Source organism: Mytilus californianus, unplaced genomic scaffold (genome assembly GCF_021869535.1).
Source record: "Mytilus californianus isolate M0D057914Y unplaced genomic scaffold, xbMytCali1.0.p SCAF_2, whole genome shotgun sequence".
Taxonomy (NCBI): Eukaryota; Metazoa; Mollusca; class Bivalvia; order Mytilida; family Mytilidae; genus Mytilus; species Mytilus californianus.
In genome coordinates this window covers 135,416,923-135,443,898 of record NW_026262668.1, presented here as the reverse complement: position 1 = coordinate 135,443,898, position 26,976 = coordinate 135,416,923, and the positions used below count along the sequence as shown (strand labels likewise).

The following is a 26,976-nucleotide window of genomic DNA, read 5'->3' as shown; positions in this document are numbered from 1 at the left end:
ATGTCAATTAAATTAATCTTTTAAAAGGAATTTGTCATCAAAGATAATTTAACATATCGGCAAGTTCTGAAAATGAAATACTAAATTTTTATTACATTTAGTTATATCTGTTGCAACTTCCATGACTGGTCCATGACACATAGAATTTCAAATAAAAATGTTCATCTGGGCCACTAATTTTTCTACTTAGCAAGAAGTCTTCGATTCGATATGACATGTTTTTGAATGGTAAGATACTCTCATTTTTGTAAAAAAATCTTTACTCAGTCCTGACAAATATAAAAATGTATTCGATAGTTTTAATTATCAGAAGATTTTTTAAACTATTTTCAAACTAACCTTATCTGATATTCTAAATAACTACACTAAAACGTTTCCTGAAACATTTATTAATGATCTGTTGTCTTTTGCTGATTATGAAAAATGCCTTCCATTTTTTTAAGATCCAGGTATGAATTTCTAAACAACCATAAGGGATTGCTAACTTTTTACATGTTTTTAGCATATTTGAAATCATGTATTTGTCATTATTTAACAAATATGTTGCATAGTATAGATTATTATGCGTACATTAGTCAAGCCGAAAGAATGAAAGAGGAATTCAGACCATCCGAATCTTAAAAACGTGATAATAACAAGTAGAAAATACTTACAGACACAAAGTCACATAAGGATGATACTTGTAACGGGTGACACTGAATTATACAGTTTGAAATAGCTTAACATTAAATAAGAAGACACATATTGGCAGAGCGGAGATGCTTACCCCTTAAATGAGTTTGACGGTTAGTCCTTAAAAGTGAAAAGCAGAAGATGTGATAACTTGAATAAGTATGAAACAAAGCCCCAGGACGGATGGTTTTATCAACGAAAGAGTTACTTAACCTTCAGATGAGTTTTACATTATTCAGGTCACAAGACGGGTGATAACCTTTGAAATGAGTTTGACATAAGTTGCTTAGTCTTTAGTTTTCTATGTTGTGTCATCTGCACTATCGTTTGTCTGTTTGTCTTTTTATTTTTGGCCATAGCGTTGTCAGTTTGTTTTCGATCTATGAGTTTGACTGTCCCTCTTGTATCTTTCGTCCCTCTTTTAGGTGATGATAATAGGTTTACTGGTTCTGCGCTATGCATTTACCCCTTCTGTTATTATGATTGCAGGAAGGGTGATGCTAGGTGAGAAGGAGATGCTGACTCCGTAGATGTGTTTGACCTGAAACATGACGGATGAAACTGAGAGAGAAGAATAATCTTACTCTTGTTTGAACGCTGTATATGTGAACAAAAATTAATCTTATATCAATAAAATTATGACAAGACTTTTGGACAAACTTCGAAAATAAAAAAAGGTATTAATTAAATCTTACATGATAAGCCATAATAGTCTTAGAATTGCGACCTGCCATAGTATTTAAAAATGAATAAAACGAATACAAAACGGTAATTTAATACAGTTATGGACACTGATAAATTTCATGTATAATATGTATAAAAACATTTTTTTAAACATTTCAATTTTTTTTGGGGTAAAATCAAGATCATTAACATTATTTCATGATGACAATATAGAAAAGGTACATATACATACATTATATCTAATACTTATACTTAGTTTAGTACGCCTTTCAATGTATACTGATTTTTCTGAGTAAACCATACCGTTGTATTTCTTGAGTTTTTAAATCTGGTACAACTAGTAGTTATTATGACAGTTTGCCACGAGGAACATTTTTTCCTGGTGACCTTTTGTTTTGAACAATCTTGTTGATATGATAGTGTTACCACTGACAACAAAGCAGTGCGAATGTGAATGAACACACTTGTAATCAAACATCTACAACTGAGTTATTTGACCTTTTGTGATCACCATTGACAATATTTGTTTTCTCTTCATCTTTCCTGGAACTCTTTGGAGATTTGAACTCTATGTCAGAGCGAAGTGACAACGTTTGATTCAATGTTAATGTCATCCGTCTATTACGTGAGGTTAACCGTTCACTTACTTGCCGACGCCATGTTCTGCGCAATTTCCCATTTACCTGAAGAGAAATATGATAATTATATGGAGTATGTAAATATTATTAGAATAGTTATAGCGTTTCAGGTTTCTAGCAGTCATATTATTTCTTAAATGTATATTTTCTGGAAGCCTTTTTTATCTGGCAACTTTTATGGTAATTGTTATTCTAAATATTTATTGATTTGTTTCTTTAATTATTGATATTCGTTTACTTATCTACATAAACACTGATAAAGACCTTGCTACCGATCCACATGGAAGGAATAACGATTGCCAATTGTGCATATTTAGCGGTTTTTGTATTTATTAGTTTACAATCAGTTTCATTTCTGATTATTATTTTCTTATTAGTATTGTATTGTGGAGTTTGGAGTTATAACACTGTCGTACAGTTTGCATTGACTAATCAGATAATTGTCTTTGGGTACACTATTGCATTCATAATTATATGTAAAAGCAAGGACAGTTAATTGACAATGAAACAACCACAGTAAAAGTATGTAAACAAATACAGTTCTCCATACGGACTTCAGCAATGAGCAATACCCATACCGCGACAAAGGACACATTGTACCGATCTAAGAGTGTTTGTAGATACTGACACTAACTTTAAACTTATAAATAGATTATGTCTTCAAAAGTACTCACTTCATTGTTTAAAAAGCAAAATATCAGTGCGACGAAAAAACCCTGCAAAGATAAGAATAACCGTTGTTAAGATATAAATTACCATTCACTTGTATTAAACTATTCTTACGATACTATTAGTAAAAATATTAGCTGACAATGTTTTTTTATAATTTAACTGGTGTTGGACTGAATGTCTTTTTATCGTTTATTCATGTTCGATCAATGATAATGTTACGTTGTGAAGAACTAGACTGATTCCAAAACAAATACACAGAAGATGATATAATAAATATTCTATAGAGTTTTTAACAGCCATCATATTTTTCAGTTTGATTGATTAATATTTCCACAATCGGTTTTCAAATAGGAAATTACTGTACACCCCAAATGGCAAGTTTGACTTGATATTTAATGACGCAGAATGCATACATAATTTATATTCAGCTTCATAATAGTGAATTTTCCACTTCTATGTAACAACATTCCAGCAACGCCTGCATATGGAGTTTATGTCTCCCATTTGGTTTCCTTTCATGTTTTCCTTGATAGAATGTTTATGCTTAAAAGGATGCTTTCAAACCAAGAATTCAATGTAGTGAAGATGGAGTCATTCCTTCTAAAGTTTTACGGAATCACGAATTAGTTGATCGTAAATGAATATCTGCTTCACAGATATTCCACGGCAGTGTTCCAAAAAATGATAACACTTTTTCTGGATTAACCTTCATCAGGAACGCTCATAGTAAAGCTGAATATTTGAAAGCATATGATTTTTATATCCGAAACAATTGAAGAGCTATATAACCAAAAGAGGATCTAAAGTAATAGCCAAAGGCCAACTTTGCCCGAGGAAGTTAAACCCATAGCTTCTTGATAACTTCTAACTTCATACACGGACAATTCAAGAAAGGATTGTTATAAATCATACAGAAACCGAAGTGCTGACTACTGAACTGATACCAGCAGCAGCGGTATCGACCAAGTGCTGTCACAATGAAACAATCCTTCATAAATTTCATGCGTCTAATTGTTGTAACCACAATCACGTCCTGTTTTCATCGAATGTGACATCATCAATTTAGTCTTATTACCTAATTTGTACTTACATGAGCAACACTTTGTTTGTCACATGTGGAATAGAATCTGTTTACCTTTTCGGAGCACCAAATGGTGGGGTTCGTGTTACTATCTTTAGTTCTCTATATTGCTTTTGTAGACTGTTTTGTGTTGTTTGGTCGTTTTTCGTTTTTTGAAATGGTGATGTCAGTTTGTCTACGACTTATTAGTTTGTCTTTTGTATTTGCCGCCTCTCCCTTAACAATGACACAAAGGAAAAACATCGTGCAAAGTTGTGTAATTTCACTTTCAGATATATTGATGGAGGCCTGCAAAACGTTATGATTTCAACTTTTTGATTGTCAATTTCCTTTTCCTTAATTTTCAATACTTTACTCTCATATATGTGCAAATTAAGCGGACTTTATTAATATGTGTAGGCTTTTGACTAAAAAACATACCTCCAATCGACTTTTGAGAAAAACGGCTGAAATCTACACTGAAAAGATTTTACGGTCACTTAGATCTCTAGATATCAAAATAGTCGTCTGATCTGTGAATTTACCGATTGACACATTGTTACTGATGATGGATTCGCATGGACGGTAATAAATAGTATGAGACTATAACCCTGTCGAAGCATACATTCTCGCTTTTTAGAGTTCATGCGAATCCCTTATTACCTTCAAAATGGATTTATGAAATTCGCACATCGATAAACTAAAGAAACTGTTGTTATAACTTTAAAGCTAAAGATACATATGATTGATCAGAGTGACATAACAAGTTTTATATAGGCATATCAAAATGTTAAAGCGTACCTCCAAAAAGTAAAATCACAAAAATACTGTACTCCGAGGAAAATTCAAAAAGGAAAGTCCCGAATCAAATGGCAAAAGCTTAAACACATCAAACGAATGGATAACTACTGTCATATTCCTGACTTGGTACAGGCATTTTCTTATGTAGAAAATGGTGGATTGAACCTGGTTTTATAGCTAGCTTAACCTCTCACTTGTATGATAAATTATCTATACAAATAGTAAATCGTTCATATTCCATCCCACCATTTTTATATAGGCATTTTAAAATGTTAAGGCGTACCTGTAAATTATCTACACAAATAGTAAATCGTTCATATTCCATCCCACCAGTTTTTGATATTGGAATCCGGTATATTGTTACAAACAAATGCACCCCAAATAATGGTATTAGAACAAAGGTTGCTTTAACTGCTCGTCTGAAAAGAAAATGCACACACAATTATATGAACATAAGGAATCGTTTTCTTTTATTACCCAAAAATAGTACAGATGATGTAACTCAATAACTGTTATCATGAATTTGTCTTCCGGTAGTGTGGAAATTGGAAGTGTCACAAAAACTAAAATAACTAGCTGCATCAACATTTGAAAATACTATTTGTAACAGAAACCATCGAAAATGGTGTGTTTGAAAATGTCTATACGACTTGTTTTGCACTATTATTTCATTTAGATATGTTTTTGTATGTTACTTTTCTTTAGATCTTGATTCTTCTACTTATTGAGTTATTATATATAGATTCCACCACTGCAACAAGTGTGTTACGATATTTTTCCACTCGAGACAATTGAATTTTAATATTTAAAGCGCTAGGATTGCCTAGCTTTTTTAAATAATTAACATGTAACTGTTGAGAGTTGATGGATATCGTAATACACGAGCTATAGTGGTGGCATCTGTCTCTGTAATGATTTTTATACTTCCTTTTCAAAGATTTGCAGATACTTGTGTTCTATAGATGTGACGTCATCAGACATGGTCGGATTTTTCATGACATCACAATAAGAAATTCAGAAGAAACCAAGAAAGATTGACGTCATAATTAAATTTCGACCAATCATTTGCCGAGAACAGATATTTCACTAGTAAGGAGAACAAATTTTTCACAATCGGTAAGGAAATGTGAAAATAGTGAAAAAATTGGAGAAAAGGTAATATACATTATCAAGCTTTAACCACATAAATTGTTCATCATAAACACCTATAGAGAAATATATTCTAAGTAAAACATGAACAGTTATTACCTGAAATTACTTGGTTCGTTGGGATGAGACTGCATTTGTGTCAATAAAATACGAACTATATTACAAAGGAATAGCAAATTGGCCTGCAATAAACGAAATAATTTAATGTGTCTGTCAATAATAAACAATATATCAATGTATCCATTTTTCTAGTGATCATAGCCGTTTGTGGCTTATGTATACACAAGCGAATGTATATTCAATGTGTTAGTTTTCGTAGTTAAGAAAGAGGCGGAAGATACCAAGAAGACATTTAGAAAAGTAAAAGAGAAACTGAGAACGACATTGAAAAAAATACAACAACAAAAAACGAGAGACGACAAACAGACAATCAAGTCTACAAAACATTACATAGACATCTTATGAGTAAGCAAATCAAATCCCATCAACAAACAGACAATCAAGTTTACAAAACACTACATAGACATCTTATGAGTAAACAAATCGAATCCCATCAATAAACAGTCAATCAAGTTTACAAAACACCACATAGACATCTTATGAGTAAACAAATCGAATCCCATCAATAAACAGACAATCAAGTCTACAAAATACTACATATACATCTTATGAGTAAGCAAATCAAATCCAAACAATAAATAGGGGTTTTCTCGTGTTTTCCGAATGGATTAAAAGATGGTAAATACAAATTTGGTGAACAGATTTTCAAAGTGTAAAGAACATGAAATGATATTCAAAATCTATTTTCGTTTCATTATATTGAAAAATTTCCTTTTTATCGACGCAGTGATGTTCATTATTTAAGTAGATTATCTTATAATGTTTAAGTCAACACTCATAAATAATTAAACCTACCATAATGAATACAAGATTTGGTGTGAACATTATCCATTCTGTATACTGAAAAAATATCGACCAGCAACTGAAATGATTATATTTTTATTAAGTATTTTACAAAAAACATAAATCCTTAACAAAACGAAGTATGAAGATCGTAATAGTCAGATAAAATATCCTTTTTTAAAATCTTAATTAATTGCATTCATGAATTAATAAAATGTTGGTTATATTCGATAGATGATTGTACAAGAATTGTCAATTACAAAACATGTATTACTTTATTTTGATCCATGCTTGAACATGTATATAGATCAATACAGAATGTTGTGGAGTTAAACAAGTTTTCGGACGCCAAACCCTCTGCTAACCCGGAACAGTGGTACACCAACAAAGAACAAGAACAAAACTAATTAAATCTACTAAAAAAGGCTTGATTTATCAGATCGACACAAAACACAAAACAAGTAACAAAAATAGTAAAGTCAGGTAATTGTTAAAAACATGAACATAACGTTACCTGTAGCTAGAATGAATAGTTAAAAACAATGAGATTACAAATGCAAGAATGAAAGACAACTGTTTTTAGAAATTGAAATAAGTAAATCAAACATTTATCTTTTAACAGAACATTGGTAAATAGTAAATGAACTTACTTTTCATCGGAATATATAACTCGCACTAATGAGTACAACGAGGCAGACAATAAAGGAATTCCTGAAAAGTTAACACTTTTTAAGTATGCATATGCTACAAGGTAATAAATAAAAACACCATAGAAATACTATAGAATCGATTAAGTCAGTCTTTCAGACGAGCCTTATCTTAATTTTCAAATTTTCAAATTTTGTGTATCTTTCATAGTAAGAAATCAGTTGTAAAGTGAACCATTGTATCCTACTACTAAAGAAACATCAATAACAAGAGATACTTTGTATTAATCATGGAAACAAAAAGTTTAGTCTGTGAAACATTGTATTATAATAGTAGACAGACATCAATAACAAGAGAAAATATGTTTGTATGCTACAGACCACTTCGATAGATGTAAATATCATAATTTACTTTACCTTCCGCATGAAGGTTATTCGAGAAACATATTGTACTCACGGAAACCATATCATTATTTTTATGACTTACCCGATTATGACCTAACATCAGATGTTTGCTTTCATTGAGTAAATTTTAGCATTACACACATTGAATATGTAATGTAAGTAAATCTTGCTAAATGCTGACAAAATAAGCAATCTTGAAAGTAGCTCGAATTTTTAGCTTCAGTAGTCAACATTATACATTTACCTGTTCAGCTTTTAGTTAATACAAACATATCTATAATTACTAGAGTACCATTATTAGAATTGACAGAGAGATTAAGGCTCATTGTTTTCAATGAGCTCACAATAAGATGTAGTTTTGTTTTGTTGGTAGCATAGTAATCCATCCATTCATTCAATTGAGACTTTGTAATGTTACAGCTGTACAAAAATGGCAATTTCGGCCTTTCATGTCTATGTGAATAAACAAATATTATTTAAAAAGCAAACCTGATAACTTTATATAGATACATACCCCATCCAAACACAGTAATGCATATTAGGGATCTAGGTGGTGAAAACGCGTTGCTTAGTAACTGATGGAGGTAAAATCCTTCACAAAACATCCAAGAATATGTACTACATTTCATAAATATTTTACAAAATGACAAAACTTTACACCAATGCTACAAGTCAAACAAAATTAAATCATACATCATCTAAACACGGCTGGTAATCTACACACGCAGAACAATCGGTTCTGCAATGAAAACCGTGAGAGGATTTTCCGGTTATGCTTGAGTGGAGTAATTGTCACCGCTTCGAAAGGTATGTACATTTCTAAATCGCAATTTTTTAATTCAACTGATCAAAATATTGAAAATCGGAGAATGCTATGCTGCGGTGAATACTTAAACGAAGAGCACATGTATCATTTACTGTTGTGCATGGAGTAAAACTCCTACAAAATCAATCGTCCCACGAGTAATTGCCGAAAAAAGTGACATTTAAATTTTGAGATGGTTCTATTAACAGACCTACAAGTTTAAATTTAGATTTTTTTTCTGTCAACGGGATTGAATATCGTTATGGGTGGCGTGTACGCTGTGCGAAGTTGATAGACGTCTTAATAAATCTAACAACTGCCAATTTTCATTATTTCATGCGTGAGGGGATCGGTTCTGATTGAGGACATCGTGAATGCGTGAAGGGAAGTGCAATCATATCTTTATATCGAAAAATGCAACAATCACTTCAAAGAAAGGCAGGTAACTTGCATAGTTTTATTGAAGTTCATACTAAATATAAATTGACAATGGAAATGGCTACAACGTAAATATAAGTGGATTTAGATTAGATTTATGATTGACTATGTTTTTTTTCTCGTGTGCATGTTTTAAGACTTAAATCTATGTTTTAGTTGTGAACGATGCAGAACAATTTCCATTTCCACAACAGATAAATTTTGGAGGTGATCTTGTGCCGCATTTTTCTTTGTGTTCCACCAATGTATGCTGATAGGAAAACTCCCCTCCACAAATGTCACATTTTAATTTTTCCGCGTGCTTCTGTCTTATATGCGCCCGGAGAAAAGTTGAAAATTCCTCCTGAAAATCATTTGTGTTACACTGCATGAAACGGCTTGGCTCCAACGTGGACCACAGATTCATGCCTTCTTTTACTATCTTTAGATGAAAATGTCTTGTCACAGTAGCTTCACTTTGTGTCTAGTGTGTTTTCATGTACCAGCTTTACTTGGAAGTTCAGCTTTGGACGTTGAGTATATGACTTATCACACTGCAGGCAATGGTGGCGTGTTCTATCCATCAAAAACATAGATTAAAGTCTTTATACATGCACACGAGAAAAAAAAAACCATAGTCAATCATAAATCTAAACCACTTATATTTAACGTTGTAGCCATTTCCATTTCCATTGTCAATTTATATTTAGTATGAACTTCAATAAAACTATGCAAGTAACTTGCCCTTCTTTGAAGTGATTGTTGTATTTTTCGATATAAAGATATGATTGCACTTCCCCTCACGCATTCACGATGTCCTCAATCAGAACTGATCCCCTCACGCATTCACGATGTCCTCAATCAGAACTGATCCCCTCACGCATGAAATAATGAAAATTGGTAGCTTTTAGATTTATTAAGACGTCTATCAACTTCGGACAGCGTACACGCCACCCAAAACGACATTCAATCCCGTTAACAGAAAAAAAACTAAATTTGAACTTGTAAGTCTGTTAATAGAACCATCTCAAAATTTAAATGTCACTTTTTTCGGCAATTTCTCGTGGGACGATTGATTTCGTAGGAGTTTTACTCCATGCACAACAGTAAATGATACATGTGTCTCTTCGTTAAAGTATTCACCACAGCGTAGCATTCTCCGATTTTCAATATTTTGATCAGTTAAATTAGAATATTGCGATTTAAAAATATACATACCTTTCGAAGCGGTGACAATTACTCCACTCAAGCATAACCGGAAAATCCTCTCACGGTTTTCATTGCAGAACCGATTGTTCTGCGTGTGCAGATTACCAGCCGTGCTAAATGTGACTAATATATTCTACACTTTAAAAGAAATGCAATTTTCCATACCTTACAATATATATGTATTAAAAAATAGTTCCGATTAACTTTGAAATAATAAAGTTAGAAACTGAAAAAAGCTTGTAATCTAATAAGTTATACAATAACACATGCACATATGTGTAGGATTTGCCAAAAATTTACTGATTGATTGTTAGTATTTAAAGCCATTTTGAACACGTTTGGCAATACAATTCCTGCCAGTTATTTATTGATGCAATACGCCGCCGAAGTATCCGGGTGGTAAGAAAACTGGCAATATTAGTCAATGAGGATCATAAGCGGGCTTCGAACTCACAATCATCAAAACAAGATTTGAAAATCGATCCTGAAAATTATACTTGTGTACTAAGGTTTCAACTCAATCAGGCAAAGATGACCTTAGATGGATATAGCTATGTTTTGAATGTCCTTTTTGGTAATGTTGCTGTTCAACTGTTTCAGTTCTAATACATCCTTGGCTTTCGAATATTCGGTTATGAGCGTTTCTGATGAAGGTAAATCCAGACAAAGCCTTTCGTACGCATGAAATTTATTAATTGTTGTTTTCATTTTTTTGTTTGAGAAAGAGTTTTATTGTAAACTTACCGTATTTTGAGCTAACGTCGTTGTATAGACCGTATCATTTGAGAGTTTATCGTATGTAACGAGCACATCCCACAGTACTGATGCAATTTCTTTCAATAGTAATGCCAGGAAAAAGTGAATATGAAGTCGTATTCTACATTGCTTTCTTAAAGAACTGGAAATTAAAAAATCTTAGAGATTATTTTAATATATGTTTTTCTAAGTCTTTCTAACAAAATAAAAAAAATAATAACAGACCAGTTGGTTACGTTTTTATTATGCCATGTTGACGTCCTTTATTTATCATCTGTAGATTGCACAATAAAGGCCATTTCAAAAGAAAATACCCAACATTTAACTCTATTGTATCGGTTAACACACAACAACAAAAAAACAAATAAATATTGCTGTATAAAAGCATGCTTGCATTTAAGGAAATCTAGCTTTCTTCGTTCATACATGCAACGCAAATAATATAAGAAATGCCATACAAAAATGTCTGTATTTACTGACAAATTGCTTTCTGTGCGCTATTATAAAGTGACGAATATATTGGAGAAAAATATGTCGGTCATAAGCGAATTAAAAGTTAAATTGGAGAAAATCTTAGTACTTTTATCGAAGATAGTAAAGTCATTATTAGATTTAGTAAGTTGTTCCACAGAGAACAGATTATGAACAATCCCCAATTTATTATGATAGGCACGTTTTCCTTTCTATTAATCTCTATAAAGTGTATTATTTTCTGTAATAAGATTTACAAAGAAATCATTATGACACGTTTTTGTGTCAGATGAACGTATTGTTGTTTATCCATACTGGTAATTACATTATTTGTGAATAATGTATGTTGAACTAATGCAGAACTTTCATACAGATATATTAATAATTGTAGGGGAAGTATGATTCACATCATGACAAAAAAAATAGTTCAATAGTATTTGTACAAGTTATGTTTTAAATTCGGTCTATGTCGCAAGTTTAACTGTTTGGCTATTGCATTCTGTCGTTCAAATGATTAACATTCTGGCTATAAAGCTAGCTGTTGTTTTTGGATCTCAAAGTTAAAATATCAAACTAACATTATAACGTTTTATTCTTGTTTTTATTTAACACCTTTAAATACAAAAAATGTTGAGGTTTAACTTCCGACTATTTTGATTTGAGCGCCACTGTTTAGTCTTCTGTGGACGAAACGCGTCTGACGTACTAAGTTACAAGCGAGGTATCTTTGGTGAGCTTTATCTGAATATCATTTCATAAGGTTTGAAGAAGACTATCGGCACTGTGACACTATATTTGTCCATCAAAGGAAATATCATTATCCAGTAAGGGTAACAAACATTGAGATTAAAGAATCTAAAAAATAACCTTAAAACTAATATAAGAGAAATAAAGCAAAATAAACTATAAAATATTGCAAAATAAAAAGGAAGATATCAAATTTAGATCATAAATGTACTAATTCAAAATATTGAAATCCATGATAACAATACCATACTTACTTGTATTTCAGAAAAATTATCAAAGCTGGCAACAATAATGATATGCTTGATGCACTGCATGCAATGCCTATATAGACTGACGTCTTCAGTTCCTGTCAAATATAAATAATTGTATAAGTAATATCAGTTGAATAGGAATAGTATACGGAAAATATAATGGTCAACAACAACATTTCAATAAACAAAGGCAATGGTAGTATACCGTTGTTCAATAGTCATAAATCAATTTAACTGAAACAAATCCGGGTCACAAACCAAAACTGAAGAAAACACATCAACTATAAGAGGAAACAAAATGGAACAACAGAAACAATGAACCGCTACAAAAACAAACGCAAACATACATAAAAACGGACTATGTGATAACAATTGCCATATTCCTGACTTGGTACAGGACATTTTAAGAAAATGCCAATGACAGCAAAACAAAGATATTTGTGGGGAGTTACGTATAGTTATTTAATTCCAAATAGGTTCACATCAAGATATAAGAAAATATTCAAAGAATGAAATGATGACTCATTATCAACAGTCAATTTAAAGGAGTTAATACTTTACAGTATGGGTGTTTCTCATTGTTGAAGCTCTTGCTTGAAGCTTTTGATGTTTACGTCTTTGTTTCGGGTTACGGCGGATTGTTGACGCATATACCACCATACGACATCTTCTTATATTTATTTTAGATGTGATATAATGTAGTTTAATCTTTATTTAACGGTCTTTTAGTTTAAGCTCATTTTGATATTATATATAATTCAATCAACTATAATAGGATTAACCGACAAGTTTAATTGAATCAATCAGTTAAATGTGTGATTTAATTTGAGTATATTAAAATACTAGTCCAATCAAATCATATCTAAAAATTAAAAAAACAAAAAAAAGAAGATGTTGTATGATTGCCAATGAGACAACTCTCCACAAGAGACCAAATAATCTGTTTGTCTGAATAAGAAGGGGCAGTTACATTTATCAATTGTAACTTTTGATTGACATTCTTTGTATATATTCAGTCAACGGGGATCCTTACGTTCAAATTTATCGACGAAATTTAAAGATTTTTTGTACTTGATAAGGACAAACAGCAACGAACACCACGTGATTTAGAATGCATGACTTGATAGGGACACCAACTGTGGTTTGCTTGAACTTATTTTTCATGCAGGCATGCCTTCCAAAATTTGGCCTATTTAGACCATATGTTGTTAAGCTAAATTACAAAATATACCTGCACAGCGCAACTGGCAAGGAACTTGCACTAAGAAATAAAATAAAGCACATATTTCGGGAAGCAGGGTCAAATGTGTTCGCTAATACATAAAGGTAGTTGAGGTATACGTAGCTTAACCTGTCGATTGAATACTGACGGAAAAGTTGGAAAAAAAGTAGTTACCACAATCATGTATCATGAGGTCATATCATAAAATTAATTGAAATCGATAGTATTTGAGGGAGTTTTTTTTTTAATTTTAGATTCAGAAACTCCAACAAAAGAACAAAATCCACTGAATTAATGAGTATATTACGCATGCAGCCCCTGTAATTGCAATCAGTAAGAAATTTTCCAACTTTACATATACCATTTTTAAATGATATATTTTGATTTTTTTATATATAATTTTATTTACGATATTAAGGTAGTGTGAAAAATACCGTTTCATAATAATCTTTAACGTGAATTATATATTTCGAAACAAGATGCTGATAAAGTGTGCAATAAGCAAGCCACTGGTAGCAGTAAGAGGAACAGTGTCTTTAAAACGGGATGTTAGTTATGACAAAGTTGAAGTCGTCTTTTTTTGACATATAAATTTGTTTCAAAGTTGCCAAAAAAAAAGGGCCAACTTTATTATTATCACTTTTCGAGTTCATGATTAATTTTGGAAGTAGGACACAACTTATAAATTCTATAGAATGTTTCTTACAGTACTCATGTTTAGCATCCAGGAAAAAAATTTACCAGATGTACATAACATGTTTACTCGCGTAGTGGAATTAACCATATGTGGATTCTAAAACAACTCTAAAGAACTTCAAGATAACTTTAAATCTCGATCTTTCCCTGATATTAATTATATCAAAACTTTTAATTTTTCAACCCTGTTTATCACCATTCCCCATGTGAAATCGAAAAAGCGTCTAAAAGAAATAATCCACAATATGTTTTAATATAAACATGGTAGCATACGTTATACATTTATAAATTTGGGATACCATACGGCATATTTTGTTAATAGTGAACAAAAAGGTAAAACATGCTACACAGAGGAACAAGTGATCAGTATGTTAGAGTTTCTTATTGACAACATATTTGTTGAATTTGGAGGTAGACTTTTCAACAAATTGTTATATGTATATATATATTGATGATGTTCTTTCCATTAACAAACCAAACTTTTCTGATTGGGTTCCATTAATATATCCTCCAGAACTAGAAATTTAAGAAACAACAGACACAGCTTCCTACGCCTCATTTTTAGACTTATACCTCGAATTTGACATAAGTGGTCATCTCAGTACCAGGATCTATGGCAAACGAGACGATTTTAAATATCAATTTCCCCACCTTAGTAGCAATATACATACTTCACCTGCATATGTGATATTTCACCCAACTCAGAACGTCTCGTCCTTTTTCTACAAAAGTTCATCGGAAGATACCAAGACCCTGTTGATAAATATTCCGTATCAACATCACAAATAATCCATGATGGTCTTGAAGTATAGATTCTAGGTACTGATGTTAATGATCATATCAATTACGTGTTATAGTGTTCTTTTATTTGTCTTTGTAAATTATTAACCTTTACTATTTAGTCCATTTTTGTTAATATCCTTTTAGGTGACTCAGTACTTATACATCCCGCCATTGTGTTTTTGTCATTTTTTGTATTCTTGTCTTTCATTTCTGCGTATGTGCTTAGTCTATATGTCATTTTGTTTTTCTTTGTTGAAATATTTGTTTGTGTTTATAGTGATTAAGATTATAACACGATGTTGACTGCTGTGCCCCTATTTTTGATATTTTTACCTATAATGACTGTTTGTTTTGTTCACACATTGTTGTCAATATAATGGAATTTTATACGCAAGGAAATGTCTGTACCAAGTCAGGAATATGACAGTTGTGTTCCATTCGTTTGATGTGTTTGAGCTTTGATTTTGCCATTTGATCAGGGACTTTCCGTTTTCAATTTTCCTTGGAGGCCGTATTTTTTTGTTATTTTACTTTTTACAAAACAATTATTTTTGTTACATGAAGATTATCTTTTTGATAATCATAAGTTTTGATAACATTTTTGTAAAAATCCCAAATGGACCGACTCATGCAATATATAATGGATTCTGTTCCTATTAAACACAACTTAATTACTCTAAATGGCCTTTGCTTCAATTGATTGTTGCTCTCCATTGAAATCGAGAATCTCGTCAGTTGGCGCCACGTTATTCTCCCGGATCTTGTTATTTACCATTTGGTGTAAATTTCTAGTATTGATTGGGTCAACTCAGTGCCATTTCAACAAACTGGGGCGCTTAAGATCTCGTCGAACAATATATAACGTAACAACTATATAGATTGTAGATTAAGAGTTTCGAACATTTTATCAACGAGCGAATTTTACCAAAACAATGTCAGTGTCTATCTGATCCTTTAGTGATGGTATTTAACTACGGTCATCGATTAGTCATTTTTTTCGACCTATTTGCGGTAATGTTTCTTCCAATTTATGACGCGTTCGAAACACACCTACCAATACATGACCCCATATTAATAAGAATCATAAACATTTTCTAACAGATGTCCTAAGCAACACATTGACAACACAACCTCTTTGCATACAAAGTTTACTTTCATTTTTACATTATTTGTTTACTCTGCTTTATTTTTTGAGCATCTTGTCTAATTTTAAAATTTCTTTAAAAAAAAAAGTGTTGCAATGATTCTTTAAACTGGTGTATATTCGCACCATGTAAATAACACGATTTCCAGATTGATTCCTAATCGTAGGGCAATTATCAAAACATGTCTTTAAACTAAAGCACACAATAAAACACCTGCACATCTTCAAGAGGGGGACGAAAGATACCAGAGGGGCAGTCAAAATCACACATCGAAAACAAACTGACATCGCCATGGCCAAAAATAAAAGACAAACATACAAATAATAGTACAGATGACACAACATAGAAAACTAAAGACTAAGCAACATAGGTGCTCCGGAAGGGTAAGCAGATCCTGCTCCACATGTGGCACCCGTCGTGTTGCTTATGTTATTACAAATCCGGTAAATAGTCTATGTTTCTACATTCATGAAAAGGGAAGGGTATTGTAGTTACGACATAAGGAACATATCCGATATCATCTGTGAAACGATTATTCTATAACGGTCAACCAACTCGTGATGGCGTCCGTAAAATTTACGAAGGGATGTTTCAACTTCACCATTTGGAACTCTTGGTTTAATAGCTTCCTTGTTAGCAGCAATCCTCTATCAAGGAAATCATGATAGGAAATACAAACCCGGGAATATCGTATTCAAACTGGATGACCGCTTAATTGAAAAACGAAATAAAAATAAAAAACATAATTAAGAAAGTAAAATCAAATACAAAATGTGCTCGGAGTGCAGAAAGTAAACAACAGCTGTTGGAACGATACTGCCGCTCAAAAAAACAAACGAAATTATATAAAAGAAAAAAAAAACAAAACAAAACTCCTAACAGGTTTCATTAAGTCTCTCCATAGAATTTAATTGAAATAGATAGGATTTGTGAGATTTGTTATATTTTAGGCTTGCTTTAAAATTATGTACAGGTTGCTATTTACATTGCACACAATTATGTCTTCCTTGATAACGTTATTTTATGACTATTCTATGAACTACAACCACCGATATAAGAGTAAAGGACGTAAAATCACAAGGGTAAAGCAATTAATTACTTGTACTTGCTGTCAGTACCAGATAGGAATGTTTGATACGGTATTATATTGTTTTTCATTGTTTTGCTACACTTGATTGTGTTCTTTATTATTTTTACACAGTTATTTTAGAGCCAAGTGCTTTTCGTGTACTGATTTTTATTCGGTCTACTGATAGATTAAAATGCGAGGAATGTTATATAAACCTTCATCATGTTAAGTAAAACACGTGTTATGATGTATTCATTTATGACAACAAATTCAATACACGGACTGAAAGCAAAAAGAAAGCCTACACAAAGTAATGGAAGAACATTCGTGGCTTAGTTATTTGTTCATGTTATTATAACATTTTATGACAAGCCAAAATCGGAGTTACAATTGGATTTAAGATAGAAGAAAACACCTTCCACCGAAAAATACAATACAACATCAATAACACAGTAAAGTGATAATCCAGATACTGTAAATACATGTCGCAATATTGATAATGAAAAGATTTTTGAATAATGGTGTTATTTGTGAAAATATCATTATCCTTGTAGCAAATTTCACCTAAATATAGATAAGAATGTGCTGAAGACAAAAACAATCAAGAACGGTATTTACCTTTGCAATTAAACGCCTGTTTATACCTGCATAATTAGACATAATGCTTGATAACGTATTATTTTATAAGAAGACCGTATTTATAATTGGTAGCTTGCGTGTCACCGAATAATGGACCATTTCCAAAGATTATTAACCTATTATCCGAGTAACAGACTTGTGTCACTTGATTATTTAGTTTTATTGTATTATTAACGTATTATCATTACCACGGACAGTTTCCAGGGATCATTAACCTGTTATCTGTAGGAATACAATCAGAAATCACAACAGATAATTATGAAGCTGTCAACTTGATTTTATGTCTATACTACTAAAATATCTTTTAACATATATAACCTGCATTAGAAATCACTCGTGTTTTGATGGTGCGTTTTTTTTTTATATCTGTACTGTAGTATTGTAAGAGCATTGGCAAACTGTAAAATAGTTTTAGACATTTAAAAAAAATATATTTCAACTTATTATTAAAAGGCAAAAATTCTATAAATTGTGTGACAGAAATGCAGTTTAAGCATAAGACAATATTTGTAATTCAATGTTTAATTGTAATCCATGATAAATTACCCGTTTGAACAATGCGTTAACGAAAACTACATGGAAAATCATCCTTTTATCCTTGGTTGCTATGAAAATCGTTGTTGCTAGGGTGCTCTCCTTGAGGTCCGCGCTCTTGGTATATAAAGACACCGATACATTGTGCGAGTTTGTCATTTGTATTTCGCTGTTGATGAGGAAAGCATCGATAAATTATATACAAATTAACTTCTAGAAGTCTTCACGATTGTTGCAAGCTACCGGGTTTTTCTGAAATTTCTAACGGGAATGGTCGCAGTCCCTCGAACAGGTAGTTTGTAATAGTCTGGTGACTTCGGTGCTTCGGAGACTAGGTGTCTCAGAAACTAGGTGTCTCGGAGACCAGGTGTCTTAGAACTAGGTGTCTCAGGAACCTATGGTTTTGAAGCTTGCCCTCTTATAGTTTTTGAAAGGTTATAATTGTTGAACAAATCGGTTGGAACCTCGAAGTCAGTGAAAGGATTAAGGATAAATTGAGGTTATAGTTTTTAAACTACTTTTTGATACAAAGTTAATTGTGTAAATATTGTTGTTTCTTTATTAGGTTTAAAGGTTGGTCTCGTAGTTTTTAGTAAAGCCCCCAAGTTGTAGTTAGATTTTGAGTTAATCAAAAGATTGATATTGGAGTATCTCAGATTCTGTGAAAACGGATACGAACAGATAGTTTATAAGCCAAACACGTTACAATTGTACTTTGCGGTTGAAACTATTATATTATGTATTGAAACTAGAACACTAAAATTTGATTGCATTAATTCAAACTTCAATATTTACAAAAATAAAAGCATATTAATATGCATGAATTATTTTCCAGTACTTATAAGCAATTTCTGTTGGACATTTAAAAGCAATCAGTTTCTCCACGATTTATGAAAAATGTGCAACGTGACTTCTATGCGACTGTCACACAAGTGAGAGCTTTAGCTAGCTATAAAATCAGGTTTAATCCACCATTTTCTACATAAGGAAATGCCTGTACCAAGTCAAGAATATGACAGATGTTTTCCATTCGTTTGGTGTATTTGAGCTTTTAATTTTGCCATCTGATAAAGGACTTTACGTTGGAGTTTGGTTTTTTGTTATTTTATTTTTTGATTCATCACGCTTGAAAATTACAGAATTTGAATTATTGTTGTGCACTTCTATCAATCTTGATACATGTAATAAAAAGAAAGGTAAAATACCAAAGAGGCAATCAAAAAATAATAGATTCAAGAAAAACACCATGCCAATAAATAAAAACCGATGAAAATAACAATTACAAAACAGTACACAGAAAACCAATTTTAGCAACATCGGATTGAACTAAGTTGCTCATGAAGGATGAGCAGTTTCTAATGTACGGTAGGCATTTGTCGTGTTTATCAAGTTCGTGAAAATCCCGTTATTAGTGTTGCTTTTAGTAACGCCATGATCTTACAATCGAGGAAACAGAACAAAACAAGTGGAAAATATTTGTTGTCGTCTGCGATTAAAATATTTCATAACGGTCAGCCAAATCATTATGGCGTCCGAAAAACATCTAAAAGAATAACTTCAACTTTATCATTTTTAAATCTGGATACAAAAGCGTCCGTGTAAGTAGTAACCCAGTTCAGGCGATATTTCATGATTTCCTTGAAAGAGGGAGATATAAATTCTATATATACAGGCGCTAATGGAATGTGGCTATACAGAAATGGAAAGCCACAATCGGAATATTTGAACTAACTCATTGTCGTCAAGTTTATGTCTCTACAGATAACGTAATATATGAACAGTAAAAAATTTACATTAACCTCCAAATTATATTCAACTCAACAATAGGATCAGAATCAATTTGTGAATTCATGCACAAAGAATTTTCACTCTCTAGAAGCCTATACTAAACAAAATACTTCAGAATATGGGTACAAGTATCTCATCATTAAGATCATAAAACTAAATTTTCGACCGTAACAAAGAACAGCCAATATTTCTGTTAGGTTTGCATAGCAATATGTTTTAAAAATTAAATCAACATTTAAGAATTTCCCATCGTATTTTTGTTTTGCCTTAATAAAAGTATTGATGGAGGTTCTATTTTTACTAGAGGTATATTACATTTTTAGGGAACAATATCAAGTATCTTTTGCACTTTTGAAATACGATTTAAATGTCTTGTTTAGTTGTTCCTTTTGTATTGTTACTTCTGCGTAAAAACGCACTTATGTTTCAGATAATGTTACAGGTAACATAACATATACATATCAGTTTGGTGTATAGTGTAGTTAGGTTGTTGCCTCAGTGACATTAAGTCAATCTTTTATTTATGATCTCTTACTCCAAACATATTTTTAATCCCTCTGTACCGCTTACGGAAGGAAACATCCTAAATCAATTGCGGAGTATTTCAAACTCGCCTTTTTGCTTTATTAATGTCCTGGTAATCAAGTAACAATAACACCTGCTATCCAATTGACAATGCCAAACCTCCATAACACTTACTGATTTGTCCTGGAGGTGGACTCGATCTCTGATATTAATTAAGTTAAGATATCTAATTAGTTGCACTGAATACAATTATAATGGATCTTTATTTTAAAATAATTCTAAAAAATTATTTTGTAATGAGAGTACTCTAAAATTGATATAATAAATTTAAATTTGTTCATATATATTCGCATATATATTTTATCAATACCGTAACACTAATCTTGAGAATTGGCCTAACAATGTTAGATCCGCACATTTTGAGCCCATGTTTATTTAAAAGAGAGGCGTAAGATATCGAAAAGACGTTTAAATTCGTAAGTCGAAAATAAACAATGTCGTGACAAAAAAAAAAAAAGAAGAAAAAAGATCAAAAGACAAATAACACTATACATAAAACAACATAGAAAACTAAAGACTGAACCTGCACAGTATCTAGCTACCCAGAATACTAAAGACTGAACTTGCACAGTATCCAGCTAACCAGAAAACTAAAGACTGAACCTGCACAGTATCTAGCTACCCAGAAAACTAAAGACTGAACCTGCACAGTATCTAGCTACCCAGAAAACTAAAGACTTAACCTGCACAGTATCTAGCTACCCAAAAAACTAAAGACTGAACCTGCACAGTATCTATCTACCCAGAGAACTAAAGACTGAACCTGCACAGTATCTAACTACCCAGAAAACTAAAGACTGAACCTGCACAGTATCCAGCTACCCAGAAAACTAAAGACTGAACCTGCACAGTATCCAGCTACCCAGAAAACTAAAGACTGAACCTGCACAGTATCTATCTACCCAGAAAACTAAAGACTGAACCTGCACAGTATCTAGCTACCCAGAAAACTAAAGACTGAACCTGCACAGTATCCAGCTACCCAGAAAACTAAAGACTGAACCTGCACAGTATCTAGCTACCCAGAAAACTAAAGACTGAACCTGCACAGTATCTAGCTACCCAGAAAACTAAGACTGAACCTGCACAGTATCTAGCTACCCAGAAAACTAAAGACTTAACCTGCACAGTATCCAGCTACCCAAATCATTCGACCTATTAGGGTGCATAAAATATAGCCATCTTAACTAGAGTAAGAATTTTCTCATTAATCCTCTATAGGACTGTAAGAAAAGTACACGGTGAATAATAGCGTATAATAAAATCATCTGTCCTTTGTCATTCTTAAACAACAACAACAACAATACTTTATTTTAAGAGGGTTACACAGTTAGCTATATAACTAATCTTCCCTTAGGCCCTCATCATAGAAAAAGTATAAACAAAAAATGCAAACATATAGTACATGGATACATTAGTATGAAAGTCAAATATAATGATAATGTTCAATACAACTGCAAAAAATGTTATGAAAACATAAACATGATAAAATAATTAATATTCAATATTTTTTCAACTGGTTGATTTCAATAAATGATCTGTTATTTTGTATTTTAAAAATTTATCATTTGTAATATTTCGTAACGATATTGGCAAATTGTTTCACAAGAATGGTCCAGAATACATAAAAGATTTCTTGAACAATTCTATTTTTGGTTAGGGAGTATGAGGTCTCCTTGAACATCATTTCTCAAGGGGTATGGATTTCTGTCTGAAACATAATGAAACTTGCTAGTAAGATATGATGGGGCATCATTTTTGATGCACTTAAATGTCATCACAAAGTGGTGATATTTTGTTCTCTTTTCAACTTTCGTCCAGTTTAAGTGTTTGAATTAGGGCTCAGAAGGAGCAAAAGGGTCTAGGCCTAGTATTATTTTAGCAGCTCTCTTTTGTAATTTAAATATCCTATTTAAATCCTCACTGCTACAACTACTCCACACATTTAAAAGAATATCCAATTAGTTGTAAGATATAACCATTATAGAATAATTTTTTGCAGTCTAGAAATTTCTTAATCTTTAAAAGTAGATATAGCCTAGATGAAACTTTTGAGCAGATTAAATCAATTTGGTTTGTCCATGTGAGGGAAGGGTCAATTTTAATGCCTAAGAGACTTTCGCACGTGGAAGATTGTATCACTTGATTGTTAATAGTTTAACAACTTTCACTGTAATGTGGCATTGCTTTTTGCTTTGTTCCAATAATAATATATTTTGTTTTATTTTTATTGATGCACATATTGTTATCATTACACCTTTTTTCAACGCCATGCAAATCTTCTTGTACCTTTGACTTTAGAGTTTGATAACAACTACCAGAAAGATGTAAAGTTGAATCATTAGCATATAAATCAGTGCAACAATTTTCAAATCCATAAATTTCAAGTTTTTAACTGTATCATAATCTACTACATTAAAGGCTTTCTTAAAATCCAACAGGACTGCTAAGTTGATATTACAGTCATTCATATCCTGTACCCATTTATCTATGATATTGATTAGGGCAGTTTGGCAAGAGTGTTCTTGTCTAAACCCAGACTGGTGGGTGTAAACGATTATCTTTTTTTAAATATTCATACAAATGTTTTGAAACATGCTTTTCTTAAAGTTTTGATAAAACAGGAAGTACAGAAATTTGTCTATAATTTGTTGCCATGAATTTTCCACTACTTCAAAAACAGGAGTTACTCTTGCATTCTCTAGAACAGGTGGCAAGGTACTTAAGATAAATAAGAAAATGTGGTTTGAGTTCTAATGAGACAACTATCCATCCAAGTCACAATGTGTAAAAAGTAAACAATTATAGGTCAAAGAACGGCCTTCCACACGGAGCCTTGGCTCACACAGAATCGCAAGCAATAAAAGGCCCAAAAACGACTAGTGTAAAACAATTCAAACAGGAAACCCAACGGTCAAATCTATATAAAAAAACGAGAAACGAGAAACACTTATTAACCACACCACAAACGACAACCACTTAACAACAGGCTCCTGACTTAGGACAGGTGCATAAAATGCAGCGGGTTTAAACGTTTTAACAGGCGCAAACCTTCACCCTAAACTGAAACAGTGGTATACCATTACAACATAAAAAGACACAAAATAAAATATCAATTGAAATGGCTTAACTCGATCAAAAAGACAATACACACTTGTATTTATTATTCTAAAATGTAAGTTTAAGATAAAGTTATGAAAGGAGCACTTAATTTTAAAACTTTTCGTCGTATGTTATCAGATCCGGTGGATTTATTAATGTCAAGTTTGATAATCTCATTAAATTGATTATTTATTGTGACTGGTGGAATTGAGATTTTAACTTGTTTAAACTTAGCAAATTTGTTTTGTACAATTTGAGTTAATCTTCCATAATCATATCAGTTCTCAGGTTTTCAACACATGACGTAAAAAACTTATAAAAACATTGCAAATGTCACTGACATTTTTAGTTCTAACACCATCTTCATTTAAAAGCTCATATGGTTTTTCTTGTTGGGATGGGCTAAGACTGTGAATACATTTCCACATATCCTTTGAGATGCTTTTGAATTTTTTACAATCTTTGAATAAAAATTTCTTTTAGATTCATCAATTATGTGTTTTGTCTTTTTTCCCAAAATTTGAACTCAGACCACATTCCTAGTTTATGGTATTTCTCTCTCATTTTCCTGGCATATATAATTTCATTTGTGAACCATTCAGGTTGTCTATTTCTTTTTACTCTTTAAGTAACAATAGGTGCATGTTTGTCTAGAACACCATTAGATATGTCATACCACATCTAAATACATGTATTTGGGTGACTTTCATGTTCAATTTTATCAAAAGTTCAATAGATAAGTCACTTAAAAAAATTGTCTCATTAAATCTTTAAAAGTTTCTGTAAGAAATGGTAGTATGAATATCTTTTTTAATATGGGTGGCATTTTTTTCTTTTCTTGTAAAACATACTGGATAATGATCACTTATTGAGAATTAAGCAATATATGATTCTAGTATCAAATCCTTATTAGTGACATAAACATGATCAATTAGTGTACTAGTGCAACTCTTGTTGCTTCGTGGATTATCTGGTTGAGATTATAGGTTTCTAATAAGCTTAGTCATTTTTGTGGTTGTTAATTTGGTTTAAAAAATCTATATTAAAATCACCAACTAAAATAATATCTGTATTATGATTGACTGCTGTTGTCATTTTTTTTTTCCAAATTCATCAATCCAATTAATAAATGAACTAGGAGGTCTGTATACTGAACATAATAAAATGATTTTTTGTGAACAGGTTTAATTTCAAACCACATTGTTTCAATGTCACTTATTTCAAATTCAGCTTTTCTATAAAAAAATTTTTTTTTCTGAAAAACAAGCAACCAAACCACCTCAATCCCGTGATATTCTATATTCTCTGTTTAAAATAAATCCAGGAATTTGTATTAAACTATCCTGGGTTTTCCTGTCCAAAAATGTTTCACAACAACAGTATATATCTGTAGGATTTTCAGAGAACATTTAATAAAGGCAACAGTAGTATACCGCTGTTCAAAAGTCATAAATCGAAAAAAAAGAAAAAAGAAAAAAAGCTTAAAATCAACAGGTGATATGGCCTCAGGGGGATTGCATAAAACATTTGTAACAGTACATTGCAAATTAATTACCTCGTCATTAGATCCATAGGTACCATTATCAGATTCTGTAACAGTTCAAGTAAGATTTTCATTCACTGTGAAATTTTCAGCCGAATTCATAAAGGAAAAGCATCACTCGACTAACGAAAAGTATATACTTGAATGCCAATTGGCTACTTGTTCAAGGTTGCTGAACATTTTTTTGGCACACAGACTCGTCCCTCGTATTGGCAACCCTGAGGACCATAAAAGGCATTTTATAGATTTTAAATACATTAACAGAAGTATTGAATTTATCAATTGGTCTAGTATTTTTATTGACACAACCGTTTAAAACTGCATACCTCCCTATTTTGATACCATAGAGCTATCTGTAGTTTTGTATAGATATAAAAAAAAAAAAACAGTAGAAATTCCATTTTAATCATAAGTCAGTTACATCAGACTTCAGGTTAGAAAGCAATGCTCCTTCAACATGAGAATATGGAAAATCGAAGTTTAGATGTGATCTTATGGTCATGTAATAATAGAGAACATCAAGATTGTTTAAGACCGAGAGGTAATAAGGTGTAATACCACCAAATCAAAGTACGTCACATCCGGTTGCATACGAAAAAGCACCATTATTTTTCTATTTGGTGTTTCTATAGAATATTTTGGGAACTTGAGGTTACATGGTTACTAAAGCTTGTACACAGGAAAGAAAGGGGTGCAAATTAGATTGGTTAACTTCCAGTGATGGTTATTTTCTGATATGCAATGAAATGTTATGTGAAATTTTGTCTATAGTACTGGACAGGATAAAACGTTACTCATGCCAAGTATTTCTTTATTTGAAACAAAGATGAATTCTGCACAATTTTTTGAAAAGTGCAAATTTAACAAAGACTAGTTGGGGAAAATCAATGGTGGTATTACACCATAAACATTCTTAAAAAAAAAGTCAAAATAAATTGAAAAAAAGTGTCGTCAGGCTATTAAAGATGGTTTTTCATCCTATTGTAAAAATTTATGTAAATAGCAGAAATCTGACAAAAAAATCACTGGATTCTTATTTTAAATAAATGACTGTATGTTGTGGATGATTTTATATCAAAATTTGGAAAATGATTTAGAAATCAATAAACAGGTAAGGCATACGCACATTCCTAGGATAAAAATCCAAATTCCATGTACTGACAAAGCGTTTTGTGTTTTCTGACAAAGCAGCTAACAATACACTACACGGAAGTTCTTAAGAATAATATATGAAATTTACATCCTTCTACATAAAAGGCCATTCGCTCCAGAGAGTCAAATAGTATATAATAAATAATCATCTCACTACAACATCTTAGCTTAAGTCCTCCTCTGAATATTTAAATGTCTCTACTATGTATTGGCTACATAAACCACAAAAAGAAACCTTCAAATTTCGTTTCATCTCGGCTTCTAGTAAGTGTTCTACGACTGATCATTCTGTGCTGTTTCCCGTACTTATATTTGAAAATGTGAATAACACCATATAAATTGTTTTTGCGACCGAAGCGATTTTCTGGATTCACCTTCATCCGTATATGTTGAAAGACAGAATGTTAACAATCTTTGTAATAAAGCATATG

At 31.9% G+C, this 26,976-nt stretch overlaps 1 protein-coding gene across 1 annotated transcript; it reads right to left on the bottom strand.

Annotated features, from left to right (window-relative positions):
- Window positions 1-1,531: 1,531 nt before the first annotated feature.
- LOC127727830 (calcitonin receptor-like) lies at window positions 1,532-14,224 on the bottom strand. The gene is made up of 10 exons (XM_052234945.1): window positions 14,216-14,224; window positions 12,291-12,382; window positions 10,807-10,960; window positions 8,146-8,296; window positions 7,230-7,290; window positions 6,592-6,658; window positions 5,776-5,858; window positions 4,811-4,946; window positions 2,669-2,710; window positions 1,532-2,039 (listed from the first exon to the last, which is right to left on the bottom strand). Exons 1-10 carry the CDS (start codon window positions 14,222-14,224, stop codon window positions 1,827-1,829), a joined length of 1,008 nt encoding a protein of 335 aa, XP_052090905.1. The 3' UTR covers window positions 1,532-1,826.
- Window positions 14,225-26,976: the final 12,752 nt, after the last annotated feature.

Coding starts and splice junctions, on each gene's coding strand:
- LOC127727830 (XM_052234945.1), bottom strand. Junction 7,291..8,145: donor CATTACTGTGTTTGGATGGG/GTATGTATCTAT, acceptor TTAACTTTTCAG/GAATTCCTTTATTGTCTGCC. Junction 2,711..4,810: donor TTTGTGTAGATAATTTACAG/GTACGCCTTAAC, acceptor TTATCTTTGCAG/GGTTTTTTCGTCGCACTGAT.